The sequence below is a fragment of the Nematolebias whitei genome, chromosome 12, assembly GCF_014905685.2.
Source record: "Nematolebias whitei isolate Nwh7 chromosome 12, NemWhi1, whole genome shotgun sequence".
Lineage (NCBI taxonomy): Eukaryota > Metazoa > Chordata > Actinopteri > Cyprinodontiformes > Rivulidae > Nematolebias > Nematolebias whitei.
The window spans coordinates 35,373,048-35,388,610 of record NC_056509.1 but is presented as its reverse complement, the minus strand read 5'-3'; the positions used below and the strand labels follow the sequence as shown (position 1 = coordinate 35,388,610).

At 37.9% G+C, this 15,563-nt stretch overlaps 1 protein-coding gene across 1 annotated transcript in view; it reads left to right on the top strand.

Annotated features, from left to right (window-relative positions):
• Positions 1-15,563, top strand: part of utrn (utrophin) — a gene marked incomplete in the record, with an annotated part of 237,395 nt that overhangs the window by 185,727 nt on the left and 36,105 nt on the right. The window contains 4 exon segments of the mRNA XM_037685869.1: positions 339-496; positions 7,675-7,841; positions 11,334-11,445; positions 14,690-14,826. Coding sequence (XP_037541797.1) covers positions 339-496; positions 7,675-7,841; positions 11,334-11,445; positions 14,690-14,826 — 574 coding nt within the window.

The following is a 15,563-nucleotide window of genomic DNA, read 5'->3' as shown; positions in this document are numbered from 1 at the left end:
AAATCAATACGCGACACGTGTCACTGGGCAGAAATCTTCATCCAGCACAGCTGTGTCAGTCTCCACGAGGAGTGGAAGGATGAAAATAATAAATATGAATCAGCTTCTCTGGGGCTTTCTTTGTCCTACCTACCAATTCAATTCCTATTCAAATACACACGCGCACGCGTCCATGCTTTTCCACCCACTTGCAGCTGTACTGTCACTCTTCTATTTACACACTTGTCTTCCTGTCAATATCACCCACATCCTCTAATTTTATTTAAATTTTTTTTACCAGCACTTCCTCTTTTCTCATTTTTTCCCCACTTCTTTGTTCTTGCTTCGCGTCTCCACAGATCTCTTCAGACAGGTGGCATCAGCAGGTGACACGTGCGACCAGAGACAGCTCGGTCTGCTACTGCACGAAGCCATCCAGATCCCGAGGCAGCTGGGGGAGGTGGCCGCATTCGGAGGTTCCAACATTGAACCCAGCGTTCGCAGCTGCTTCCAGCACGTATGTTTCATTCAACCTTTATTTATACAGGTTAGTCTCATTCAGTCACGAGGACTCATTTGCACGAGTGACCTGTTCACACAGGCACCAAACGATAAGTTTTTGTGACTTTATTTACAATTTTGTAAAAATCTATGTGCAGATAAGCCAGGAATTTCCCGACGTTATGATGCACTCTGTACATATTATCCACATAAGAGCTATTTGTTAACACTAGTTGTAGACAAAATCATTGCCTGCATATTGAAGTGCACACAGGTTGACTTTTCAGTCAGGGTTAAGTAATGATTCCCAAATTTATATCTTTAAAATCTGGTTTATATTGAATTTCATTGTTAAAACTTTACAGGAAGATGAGTTGGATCAGAGATACATTAGCCTCCATCAGTGACAAATTACAAAAATTTGTTGTCAAACTAATCCTGACCCCAGAAACAATTGTTTTGAAGGAAACGTTCAAATTCAGTTCTTTGTGTTAAAGAAAGGTTGAGCATCAGAGGTTTTTATGGGTGCATTCACACCAGCCCTGTTTAGTCCACTTTAATCGAACTCTAGCTCGTTTCCTTAGAAAGTCCGGTTCGTTTAGGGAGGTGTGAACGCGCCATCGAACTCTGTCACGGAACAAAAAGGCGAACTCTGGCCCGGGCTAAAACCTAGGTCTCGGTTCGGTAGAAGCGAACTCCAGCGCGGTTCGAGTACAGTGTGAATGTAAACAGACCGGACCCGCTCCACAGGACAAACAAACACGCATTTCTCTGACCTTATATGGAGCCGTCAGCTGCCTTGTGTGAAAAACAATATTCTCCATGGTCTTCTGTCTCATCTTCTGCTCATGCTGAGTCCATTTTTGAAAAATGACAAAATATAACTCCTAAAACTGCTAAAACTTGATGCCACTTCGTTTTTATTTTTATTTACAGAAGAAGAAGAAGACCAGAGGTTTTTGTGTCATTTCTTTCAGTAGTTCTTGGTGCAGCGCCCCCACAGGCGAGCGGGGGAATAGGTTGGTTCAACAGGTTGACTCGACTGCACAGTGCAGTGTGAATGCAAACTCACCAGCTCAAATGTAAACAAAAGCTCATGAATATTGGTCCCGAACCGAACCAAGTCTACCGGATAACTTCTTCAGAAGAGAAACAGAAATACATCTTTAGTGGCAAAGATAAACAAAAATCAGTTTACTGAACCACAACAATATTTGACATAGTGATGTTCATTTTTTATAAAAACGAGAAATGTGTAATTTTCTTTAGATGTAGGAATTATGAACATTTTGCTTCATAAATCTTCCAGATAGCAGCTGAATGTTAATGCTGTAAAAATACTCATGTCACATAAAAATTAATGATGCAAATAATGGTAATCATCAGTAGATTAGATTTTGCCTTGATTATGCGGCAAGGATTATTAACTAGACTATTATTGTTTGCATTCATGGGTAAAGGAATAAAGAAGCAGAAAACTTTAGGCAACTTTCCTTTTGGACGTGTGGATTTAGATCAGCGCTAATAATTAGTGATTTGGTAACAATGCTCTTTATTTTTTCATGAAAATGCTTCTTGCCATAGATATACATTTAGGGTTGATTTGCCAGTTTAATAGTGTGAATGTTTATGAAGCATTCACTCTATTGTGATCCTTTTTTCTTCTGTACGTTTTTCAGCATCACTCTCGTTCCACAATTTTTGTGCTATTTCAACAAACCATATATCAAAACGTTCAGCTTTTTCAGGAGAAGGGTACTATGACTTGTGGTATTGGTGCAACTTTAGCTTTTTGAAATTTATAGCTTTTTTTGTCATTTTTATTCTCATATAAAATGAATTGAGCTCATTTTACATTCTTCAAATCTGTTTACAACCTTTTACTGCTCCTTCCACATTTTGTTCTGGTTCAGCTTCTTTCAGCTTCCTTGTGCAAATTTAAACATTTTTTCAGCTACTTTTAGCTACTTTTAGCTGTTTTTTCTATGGTTTTGTGATCTTTTCAGAGTCAGTTCTTCTAAGTCCAACATTTTTTTGCTTCTTCTAACTTCTTTCTGCCAATTTCATTTTATGCATTCTCTGCTATTTTAGCTACTATTTTGCTGTTTTTATGCTAATTTTAGTTTTCTTTCAGCTAATTCCACATTTTTTGCACTCATCTCTACTATTTTCATCCTAATACGGTAAAAATGTGCTCTCTCTCACTTCTTTCTGGTAATCTAAGCTTCTTTCTACTTTTTGAGCTACTTTTCAGCTGTTTTTTTTTTTTTATATAAAAAAATTCCACCTTTTGTGCTCATTTCGGCTTCTTTCAGCCTAATTGGGCAAAACTGTTCTCTCTCTACTTCCTTCTGCTAATTTAAGCTTGTTCTACATTTTCAGCTAACTTTTTTACATTTTTAGCTAATTTCAGCTGTTTTTAGATAAATTCAAATTTTCCAGGTTAATTTCAGCTACTTTCAGCCTAAATAACTTCTTTTTGCTAACTTCATCTTCTTATGCTTCTTTCAACTTATTTCTGCTAGTTTCAGCTTTTTCTGCTACACTATTTCAGCTACTATAACTGTTTTGAGCTAAATTTAGCTTTAACAGCTAATTCCACATTTTTTAGCTTGTTTCAGCTCCTTCCACTTTCTTCTGGTGGTTTAAGCTTCTTTCTGCCTTTGCAGCTACTTTTTTGCTAATTTCAGCTTTTTTTTTAGCTAATTTCCTAGCTTTTTTTTTTTAATTTTTATTTTTACGAATTTTACTCAGTCATAATTCAGCAAATGTGTTCTTTCTGCTTTCTTCTGCTAACTTCTGCTTGTTCTTCCATTTCAACTACCTTTCAGCATGTTTTTAGCTAATTACATCAGTGTTTTTAATACGCATTCACACTTCATTTTGACAGGAAATGCTAGTTCTCTAGTTACTTTTAGCATTGACATGATAACCTGGCATTAATTCTTACATCTGGTTTATTAAAGCCTCAAAAACAAATTGCATGTGGAAAGATCAATGATTTTGCATGTGTGTGTGTGGTACAGATGATGTAATACTCTCCAGAGAAAGTTGTAATACTTATGTCATGTGTATGTTTTAGAAATATTAGACATTCTACATGTCTGTTTTTTTTTCCTCTTGAATGGATTCCTGGTCTTGTATCATAAATCTACAGCTGCCAGCTGCTTCTTGATTAACAGCATCTTTAAAAGCTTAAAATCGTGAAGTTCATCAGTTTCTTCTGCCTTCCTGTAGCCTGTGCTGCCTCTCTTAATCTTGTAAAACATTCTTTCATATTGTCACTTTGCTGACCAACCATGAAGTCTCGACCTTTACTCCTTTGCTGGCTGTCCTCTAGTGTTTTACTGCAGCCATCCAACAGCTCCACTCAGGTTTATTTCTGAATGTTACCGGCGTCGGCTGATGTTGCCGTCCCATCGGGTTCATTGTTTTAATGTTCTCACAGTTTCTCCTTTGGCTCACCATTTGCCAGTCCTTGACACGAGCCAAAAATTATAAATCTTACTGATTTCTGGCGCTGCATCTCCCAAAATGGCAGGGTGAGGCATATTTCAACATGCATTTGTTATTTTCATACACATGATCGTGTTAGAGTACAACCACATGAACACAAGAAATTGCTCACAGATGTGGTTGTGAATCTCTGTCGGCTGTAGTTCAATTACCCATTAATCATTCAATTGTCCAGCCATGTTTGACAGGTAGAAACCAGAAACACACACACTCAATTGCTCACTGTCATCAGTGCATGCACACATTCATACAGATACACCTGCACCACCTTGTGCACCCAGTAACTCTGCAGACCCTCTGTTTGTTTGTTTTAATGGTTCTGTGATGAACCTCGCCATAAATTAAACTTCTTTCTCTGCCCTTTTATCACTCTTCTTCATATTTCCATCCATCTGCCTATCCAGTCGTCCTTTCAGCCAGCCAGTAATTAATCTGTTAGTGCTATAATTCAGCCGTCAGATGGCACAGAGGAGGAGCAGGAAGCTGACAATGAGATGAATGTAGGTGAGAGAAGAGACTGTGAGATTGTGCAAAGGTGAGTGGAAGGGTGAAGAATTTTAAAATGATCTGACATGTTGGTCTGAAAAGAGTTTCAAGCTAATCTTGTTTTGTAGCTCAAGGATTTTAAAACTACACATGAGATTTTATTTAAATGCAACATAACCATTAACCAAAACCAGTTTTTTTTTTTAGAAGTCTCATAGTTAAAGGCCCATTAAGCTGAGTTTTATAGAATAATCCAAAAGCAATATTTTACGGGGGGGGGGGGGGGGGGGGGTTGTTTCTAAAATATTTTAATTGAAATTTTTTATTAGTTTTAACAAACACAGTTCAAACATTCTGCGAGATGTAGCAAAACAGTGATAGTATTACTTAGACACTGTGTTCAAACCATGTTTTTCTACTAATGCTTAGTGTATTTGTAGTTTAACATGTTTTTTTAGTTCTTACAGTATCTTAGATCTTATTACTGTTTTTCTTCACAATTTATACTTTTGTTGTATGTAACTGGGACCCTGTGTACACAGTTTTGTTCCACCACATGTACAACATGTGGTGCGAATGACAAATAAAGAAACGTTGACTTTGAAAATAACAAATACAAACAAAAAACAGCAACAAAGTGCCCCTCACAGAATCCTGATCATAATGCAACTTATCATAAACTCCACACATCATCGACATATTGAGGTCTCAAATACAACAACGTAGATATCTTAAAATAATTATTTGTATTTAGGAAGTGCAGTGTACACCTCCTTCAGTCACTTGCACTGTCTTCTGGTATGTTCAGATCTTTAATATACATAATGAAAGGGTTCCAGATACACTCAAACAGGTCCTGTTTGCCCTTTAATGCATATGTAATCTTTTCCAGAGGGAGAGCAGATAACATCTGTCGGATCCATTGGTTGACAGTGGATCTATGAGGTCTTTTTCCAAAACGATATACAGTAGTCCCTCGCTACTTCGTGGTTCGTTTAGAACGTTAGGTCATGATTTTGTGGAAATAATAAAACCTTTAAGAAATGTATTTAATTTAACTGTTTTCTAAACGTTTTAAAAAGAAATGAAGCTATTAGAATTCTAACAGTTCTGGTTTCCATTTTGAAAGATGACATTAATTAGAAAAAACAGTTCTAGTAAAATAAACTTATAATTGTGTGTAACTTTGTTATCAAGTAAATGTTTATTTTTCGTGTGCAGAAAATGGACTTTCTGTAAATAAATAATGAGCTGAACAACAAAACTTTGTTTTTACAAGTCTCCATGCTATTTGACGAAGAACAATTCATGTCTTAGATCTATTCTGAGAATTGTTTTCGTCTTCAAACAGTTTTACTCAATGCTTATTTTATTATTATCGTGATGAGTGCACTCTTTAATTTCAAGGAATGCTATTTTACAATGTTTTAAAAAATATAATTAGTATTACAAAAGCTTTTATTTTTTCAGTTAATTAAATCCTTTCTTACTGCAGATTATTATAGTGTGAACTAACTGTGAATATTTATCAGAATCAGAATCAGAATGCCTTTATTGTCATTATACGCAGTACAATGAAATTAAGAGCCACTCCTTTTTCCAGTGCAAAAACACGCCTTAAGAAAACACACATTAAACACACACTAAAAATATAAAAAATGTAACGCAATATAGATATAATAATGAAAGTAAAAAATACAAGTATTACACAATTGTATTGCACATTATGGATATTAGTGAGGTAGTTAAGGTGACTGAGGGTATGAAATGTCAGTAGTATTGCACAGTAGAAGTCCAGGGGTTTGGGAGGTTATATTATTAAATCAGTGCATGTGTGAGTTCAGTGTGGCGATGGCTTTCGGGAAAAAAACTGTTCTTGAATCTGTTTGTTCTTGTTCTGATGCACCTGTAGCGTTTCCCTGAAGGTAACAAGTCAAACAGTTCAAAATCCGGGTGTGAACAGTCCATGATTGTTTTCTGCTCTGTTGAGGCAGCGTGATGTGTAAATGTCCATCAGGGAGGGGATTATAATGACGAAAGTAGAGTATCAGCGGTTAGAGAAGGTTGGCCTGTGATTGTAAGGCCGCCGGTTCAACTCCCCGGACCGATAACATCAAAATATGGGTGGGAAAGGTGAAGCACCCACACCTGCCTCTGACTTCATTTGCCCTGCTCTGGGCCCTTGAGCAAGGCCCTTAACCCCCACCATCTGCTCCCCCGAGCACCCTATAGCCGCTCTCTGTTCCACACAGTAGCTCAGTGGTGTGCGGTTGTGTCAGGAATCAGGCGTAAGAGAAAACAACTACCAAGTCTTCGTTGCTGTGACGACCCCTGAATTCAAAGTTTTTGCTCGTAACAAATTTCTGTTTGATTATTTAAACGCCTGAACGCATTTGCTTGTAAAGTTAGGCTGCAGTGTAGCCTTCTGGGAGAGGGTTTTTAGAGGAAGATCCACAATCTTTGGATTATTCTTTCCTCTTGGACTTGGCCCTTTGCTGCGTTTGATGCCCTTTTTGTGTCATCACTGATGGAAAGGTTGCCTTTGATTTGTTTCACAGGAACAACAGTCGCACCAGTTTGTTTAATGGACTTATCATCATCTTACTGGCTATATAAATATAAAATACAAAGTTATATTTATTGTGGTACTTTAATTAACAAAAGGTTCATGGAGAATAGAAAAACAAAGTTTCTTTAAATACTTAAAACAGTAAAAATAATGTACAGGTTACATAATAGGTCCGCCTTCTAAACTTTAAAACAACAGCTAGGAGCTAAAAATTGTTTCCCACACTGTGGTAAAATCCTCGGGGTTATCAGCCAACAGCTAAGATCGTGTATAAACAAGGACGGTGAGGGCGTTTAAAATCAGTTTATTGTAAGATGTTCCGAGCAATAAATGTGAATAAGATGCTCGTAAAAGTAATTTAGCCTCTGTTCACAACTCAAGGCCGTAACGCGTCTCAGGGACTCGTCATTTCAATATATGTGGTCATCTTAAATTTGTCAGCATGTTAGGAGTTTAGTAAAGAGTTACGGCCGTTTAGTGCACGTGCACGTTTTTCCTCCCATGCTGCCAAGGATGTGCCTGTACAGGTTTTTATAGGAGCTAAAGCTTCAGACAGTGGATGCATATTTTATTTTTAGGCTCCAAGCTCTTGACCACTTGCCTTTTTTTTTTTTTATGGCCAGGTGAACAATAAGGTGGAGATAGAGCCTCGGCAGTTTGTCGACTGGATGCATCTGGAGCCTCAGTCTATGGTTTGGCTTCCTGTCCTGCACAGAGTGGCCGCTGCAGAGACGGCAAAACATCAGGCCAAGTGTAACATCTGCAAGGAGTGTCCTATAGTGGGTTTCAGGTAAAAACACGTTTTTTTTTGTTCTAATATTTGTCATGTTTCAGAGTTTGTTGAACTTTGCGAAGCACAAAAACTAAAGAGGCGATTAGAGCTTGTGTAACAGGCCGCACTTCTACACAAAATGTGACATTCTTCTGGGTTGTTCTGTCTTGATCATAAAGGCCAGATGTGCTCCAGAGGGCAAGACATTTATCGAAATGTCAGCAGCTGATACTCTACTGAGTAAATACCATCTGTAGTTTGTAATGAAACGCACTCACTCGCTTAAAGAAACAGCTCATACTCAAAAACACACAAGGGTACATCACAAACACGCTCTCACGCTTCTGTAGCTGCCTTCGTTTCAGCTCGTTTCTGATAAATTACTCGTATACTGAAACAACAAGGAAAAGATCAACAGTTTCAGTGAGCGCTAAGGAATAATGCTGGTTTTTCCTCTGACCAGTCATGTAGGAAGAGCTTTTTCCATTCGTGGAGATGAGTATAACGCCGTTCTAAGGGGAGCAGAACAACAGGGTTTTTCCTCCAGATTCATTGCTTCGCAAGCAGAATGAGAAACACGTTCAGACATTTGATGAAGCACACATCTCCCGAGTTGTGTCAGTGATCGATGAGAGCGAGTGATGGTGGGAGGGGAAGGCAGAGAGGAAAAATGAAAGAGGAGGAAAAATGCATTGCAGGCATTTTGACACCAAGATGCATTTGTTTTTAAGTAGCAAAAGTTTTAAACCTGTTAGAGCTGAGTTTATTATGTGGACATCACACATTACACATTCAAACTAAATTATTATTATTATTTTGTTTGTTTGAATGAATTTTTCTAAGAAATTGGAAGGATCAAAAGCCCCCACATTAAAAATTTTCAAATGGTTCTGTTAAAAAACTATCTACAGGGTAATAAACAATGATTAATGCATGTTGTATTTGTGGGTTTTAAAAAACAACAACAAACACTAAAAATGGAACCTTCTTTCAAGCAATGCTTACTTTGTAGACAGTTTTTTTTAGAAGATGCTGCATAATTTATTGGTTTTAACTTGCATGATGCAGGAAAACATTAAAACGTTTAATTAATAAAGCGTCACGGTTTGTATTTGATAAATGTTAAGGGGCAGCTGTAGGGCACTCCATTTGGGACTGGGAAGTTGCAGGTTTGATTCACCTTCATGCCCATGTTGTGGTGTATTTGAGCACGACAGTTATTTATTTTTATTTAACTCTGCTACTAAAAACAGGCTTTTTTCAAAACTTAATCACTATACAACATTGTACTATGTTACTTCCTGTGCTATGAAGTGTACTTGTCCTTGAGGCATTGTTACAACCCTTGGAATAAGTCTAGGAGGTGCAAGGTGTAACCCAAAAATTGTAAACTAAACAAAGCTAATGACTCAAAAACAACCCAACTTGGCATTACAATAATTTAATTGTGTAAGAGTTTTTGGGTGTTGCAGACAAAGGGGGATGCCATGAACGTCAGGGTCTCCAAGGCCAAAAGAACAAACAAAAGAATGCCCCTTCTGGCTAGAAAACAATCACCTGTTATCTAACAAAACTAAAACTACAATTCCTAGGCTCCCTAGCTGGCCACAAAACAGGAGAAAAGTTAGTTAAAAATAAAATGGCAGAGAACCCCTACCAAACTTCCCATCTAAACAAAAGGTTTCTAAAATAGAGTTGTTCACAGAAGTTAACAGAAATAACTCAGAGTTGCCAATGTTTTGCACAGAGTTCAGAGTCAACCACACTGCACTGCTCAGAACCAAGTAGAAATGCCCAAGGAGAAAGGGGTGTGGCGCTGGATCACTGAAGCTTTTATGCAGTCCACTGATGAGGAGGAAGTGATTCCAGGTGTGCAGCATGGTGAGACAGCAGGCCTGTAAACAAGCAAAAGAGGAGAAAGGTTGTCCTCTAGTAAAAGAACCCCTTAGAAATCAGTGGGCGTAACAGGCATATTACGTTTGCAAAAAGATTCAAATGACATTGTGATCTTTGGAAACAGGGAACAGGTGGAAGAGAACTTGTAGAGGTGGAGGTATGCACTTGAAAGAAGAGGAATGAAAGTCAGCCGTAGTAAGACAGTACATGTGTGAATGAGAGGGAGGCCGGTGGAACAGTGCGGCTACAAGGAGCAGAGGTCACAACGGTGCAGGACTTCAAGTACTTGGGGTCCACTGTCCAGGAAAATGGGGAGTGTGGTAAAGAGGTGAAAAAGAGAGTCCAGGCAGGATGGAGCAATGTTTTAGGGGTGATTTGTGATAAAAGGGTGTCGGCAAAGGAAAAGTTTACAAGACAGTGGTGAGACCAGCTATGTCGTATGGTCTGGAGACAGAGACATGGACATGGACAAAAAGACAGGAGAAAGAACTGGAAGTGGCTGAAATTAAGATGTTGAGGTTCTTTTTAGGAGTGATAAGAATGGATAAGATTAGGAATGAGATCATCAGAGGTACAGCACCTGTTGAACAACTGGGAGATAAAGTTAGAGAGGCCAGAATGAGATGGTTTGGACATGTCCAGAGGAGGGACAGTGGGTATACTGGTAGAAGGATGTTAGAAATGCAGCTGCCAGGAAAAAGACAAAGAGGAGATGTAGGGCTGCAGTTAGAGAGGACATGGAGGTAGTTGGAGTGAGGACAGCATGAGATGGAGGAGGATGTCTCGCTGTGGTGACCCATGAGAAACAAACCACTAAAAAGAAGAAGAGGAAGATGAATAAGAGTTGAAATCTGTTAAAAGGCTATCTTAAAATCATAGCTGATTATAATTGTATCAAATCTTTCATGCTAACTGTTTGATCACAGCTTGGATTGTTCTTCTGACATTTTGTCTTGTAGGTGTAATCTTGCAGAAAAGTATTCATAAGCAAACGTAAAAAAAAAAACCAAGATTTCAGGTTTTTCCAAAGCAGACCATGCAGAACAGATTCCATATTTGACTCGAGTTGTTTGATGAGTAAACTAATTATATCAGGGCCAACTCATCACTCCCAGGGTGAAGGTGACTTAACACCCTCTCCTCAAAGTAATATGCTGCTTGTCACATTGTAATGGCATATGTGACTTAGAGCTGGTGTGTGCACTGTTGCATCCTTTTGATATATCACTCTCCTTTGTAGCTCATCAGTCAGCTAACCTTGGGGAGAGCTGGGGAAGATGGGGGGGATAGAAGACTTAAGCTTTTGTCTGAATGACTCCTGTCTCAATCTAGCTGTTAAATGGTAGTCTGGCTACAGCTGCTGACAAAGACGTCTTCACTGTTGTCGTCACGTTGTTGTGTTTGGGTGAAAACCCAGCCATCTGTCATTTTGTCAGCATATTGTGTGTCTGCGAACAAGTGGAGGATTATGTGACAGAGTGATGGTGGGGAATCAGCAGCTCTCCGGAAGATGAGTCACATTGTAGTGTCACAAAAACAGGCCCTCAGGATGTAAAAAGTGCTTCCCAAACCAACTTTTGTCACTTTTTCGCCTCCATCTCTGTCTCCATGCAGGTATCGCAGTCTGAAGCACTTCAACTATGATGTCTGTCAGAGCTGCTTCTTTTCCGGGCGCACTGCCAAGGGCCACAAACTCAACTACCCCATGGTGGAGTACTGCACACCGGTGAGGACGTAGCACACAATTTACAGCTCACAGTTGTGGACTCACATTATCTCTCTTCAACACACTCACATACTCCACTTAACCATTTAATGAAAGCACCACATCCACACTTTCAGGCTTCGGTTACCTCCTATCCCATCTCAGTGTCAAATAAACCACTGAGTCTTCCAGCGCCTGAATATTAATTCTCTTATTATGCAAAGTGAGAGACGGCTGAGCCATCGCTGCAGAAAATTTGTGCAGATTTTTGTTTTGATTTGGCTAATGTTTTGCTCCTAGCACACGCTGTGGCTTTTTTTTTTTTTCCACCCCTTTTGGTTCAATTTCTTCATTTTACTCTAATTATATTTGTTTAAAAAGTATTCATTGTTTAGCTCTGAAACAGCTAAAACAGTTTTCATCCTTGTGGAAAGTCTCGTCAACACGTCGGAACGTCGCTGCGCAGATTTTCCTCTCGTCATAAAACAGCCTCAGTCATGGTGGACAAACCTGAAAGCTGCTGGCCTCCGATCAGCATTCTGGATGTTGGAAGGATTTTTGTGCAGTCAAGTAACTGTTTTTCATGCCAGATGTTTGTTTGATGGGTTTCTCTTTGTGCATTGGACAATTGTCTTTTTGAAGCAAACAAATGAAGACAAGGACATCCTTTTTTTCTATGGTGCATCAGTAAGATTATTTAGTCACTTATAAATACTGATATTAATGTTTTATTTTCCTTTTGTATGTTTACTGGGAAAAGTAAAAACATAGATTTTATCATGGGATATTAATTAAAATAAATATAGCCATGTATTAGCAATTATAAGTTGCAGAAGAGCAACTTAAATTCAGGTTTAATTAAAGTTCAGGTAGTGCAACTATCTACATATAACGGCTACAATTTCAGAAGCAAATGAAGTGTCAATCTTTACTAGACGCCTAAAGTAGCCGAGCAAAATGGGCTGTTTGGCAGTGCCAAGCTGATAAAAACACTATAGTCATATTCTGCTAGACAGACGCTAATCAATGCAGCAGAAATATGTTCTCTTTGGTGCAAAGGAGATATTTCTGACGGCATGATGGACATTGGAAGGAAAAAAAAACCTTAAAGACCTTCAGATTAAACATATATTTGAACTAAACAGCCAAAATGTTGAGCTTCATGCCTGCCAGTAAACAGTGAAGACTTATCACGGTCTCTGCTCCGAGGAACAACTGCAAGAAACTGTCCAAAATCCTCTCAGCATGAACTACTGAAGATGTGAGGATAAAGTAACGACTGGAACCAAGTGGAAAGAAGACAGAGATGCTTCTCAAAATGTGTCCTGAAGCATGCATGTACGCCAACCCTGGAGTGGAACAAAAGAAAACTAGAGAAATTGTATTTCCTGTCAAATTTATCATGTCCTGGATGACTGAGAATCTTCACCAGCATATTGCTGAAATGTTGCTGAAATGGATGAAGCCTAAATTAGCAGAAGAAAGCAGAAAGAACACTTATTTGTTGAAATAGGTTTAAATAAGCAGAAATTAGCATAAAAATAGGAAAGAAGCTAAAAATAGCTGAAATTAGCATCAACGAAAAAAAAGGGCTGAAAATTAGCTGAAAAAGGCAGAAAGAAGCTTAAACTACCAGAAGGAAACAAAAAGAGCTGGAGTGAGCTATTAAAAAATGTGGAATTAGCTGAAAAAGCTCAAATTAGCATGGAAACAGCTAAATAGTAGCAGAAATAGCCAAAACTAGCATAATTAAGCTGAAAGGAGCATAACAAGCTGAAATTAACTGAAAAAAAATTAATTACTAGCAGAAATTACCATGAAAAATGTGAATTTATATGAAAATAGCTAAAAATGCTAAAAAATGTAGCTGAAAAGGTAGAACAAGCATAAATTACAGAAGAAAGCAAAAAGACGTTTGCCCAATTATGCTGAAAGAAGCTGAAATGAGCACAAAAAGTGGAAATCATCTGAAAAATGCTAAAATTAGCCACACACAAAAAAAACTAGGTGAAAAGTAGCTTAAAAAGAAAAAAAAAAGCTTAAATTACTTGAAGGAAGTGGAGAGAGAACATTTTTGCTGAATTAGGCAGAAAAAAGTTTAAATGAATTTAAAAAAAATGTGGAATTAGCTGAAAAAGCTAAAATTAGCATAAAAACAGCAAAATAGTGGCTGAAATAACTGAAACTTGCAGAAATATGTTGAAAGGAGCACAACAAGTTGAACTTAGCAGAAAGATGTTTTATAGGCTGAAAGGAGCAGAAATGACCATGAAAAACTTGGAATTGATTTGAAAACAGCTGAAATTAGGTAATAAGCATTCACACAGTAAACATTACTTAACGAGTTTGATTTACATTTTCTAAGAATGGGGATTAAAAACCAGAAATTTGTCAACTTTATAAGAGGAAAACCAAATTAAAACTGAATAAAAAGCCTAAAGTTCAGCTTTTCTTTATTCATCACAGTTGTGGTAGTTTTACTGTTTTTATTTAGGGTGTCCATGTTTATCCTCTGCTCAAACAGATTTATGTCAGTTTCATACCATTAAATTCACCAAGGTGACAGTAAGTAAAAAAATTTGATTTTACTTGACAATGATTTGTGTTAGTCTGAGCCTTTTACATGATTACTGTTCTCATATTTATCTTTGTTATAAACAAACAACTTGGTTTTTTTTGTTTGTGCATTTAAATAGAGTGAAAATGGTGTGTTGTTCTAATTGATATTATCAGCAGCTTAAATCTTTTTTTTTTTTTTTAATCTTTCCTTAGTTTATTTGTTTCATTTTAAAGTCTATGGGTGTGTTTGTCAAATTAACATTTTGCAAAGTGACACAAACACTGTCACACGATGCACGAACAGCCACTGTATTACTGAGTTGCTTCCAGCTGGGGCTTAATGTCGCATGCATCTAATAAAGGCAATTAAAGTTAAGTAAAAGAAAAATAACATGTCTGTAGACGGGGGCTTTTGTGGAGTACACACTTCTTTTGAGTGGTTCTTCTTTAGTTTTTGGTGATTTGTTCAAAAAATCCCCTGGATTTTCCCTCCTTCTAGTCAGACTTGTGATCATTTGTTTCCTTGCGTGACTGAAACAGTTTCTGGAAGAAAAAGGCTAATTAGCTGACATGTTTTTGTCCACATAAATGATGATCCTTATTCCACCCAGATGAGAGCGAGGGACTGAATAACCTCTATACACAAAACAGTAAGCAAAAATAAACTCAGTCCTTTCTCTTTTTTTTCTCCCTCTCCCTCTTACAGACAACATCAGGTGAAGACGTGAGAGATTTCACCAAAGTGCTGAAGAACAAATTCCGATCTAAGAAATACTTTGCCAAACACCAACGTCTGGGCTACCTGCCCGTTCAGACTGTTTTAGAGGGCGACAACATGGAAACGTGAGTAGAACATGGTGATGAGACAGAGGAGTGCTTATAGCAAGGGTTTGGGTTATTTGAAGAAGCGTCTGAGGAAAGTATCTTACCTGTTGCAGATAGCTCTTTAGCCTAAGTTTGAAGAAATAGTGTAAGTACAACTTTAGTCTAAAAAATGTAATATTTAATAGTGATAGATTCAAACGTTATTTTATACACCTTTACACCACTGTATGTTGCCTTGTGAATGGCTGTGCTGATTCAGCACTATTATACGATTTGATTTAACATTTATCAACATTTCCTCTATAGAAATGCACTGAGCTCTCTTCACTTATTTAAAAAACATTGTTCTCTGAAATCAGCAGAAGCCCTACTTTTTTGTATTTACTGTACATTAGTCCCTCGCTGCTTCGCGGTTCGTTCATCGCGGACTCGCTTTATCGCTGTCTTTCAAAATAAGATTGTACATGACACACAACTGACTGATTGATGGATGAGCCACACAATTGGCATTAAATTTTTGTTTAAAATAATTTATTTTAAATTATTTAGCACCTGTGTGCAGCCCACAGCTGCAGAAAAAGCGTCCTGTTGCAGCTGATCAGCTGATCACCGCTCTGCAGTGGAGAAGTGGGTGTGGCCAAGAGCGGCTGGTGGCAGAGAGCTAATCATGACATTCTGTGCTTTTTTTAAGTGTTTAGAGTTTAGAAATATTGATTAGAATATTGCAAGAGTGTGGAAAGGGTTTAAGACTCCTA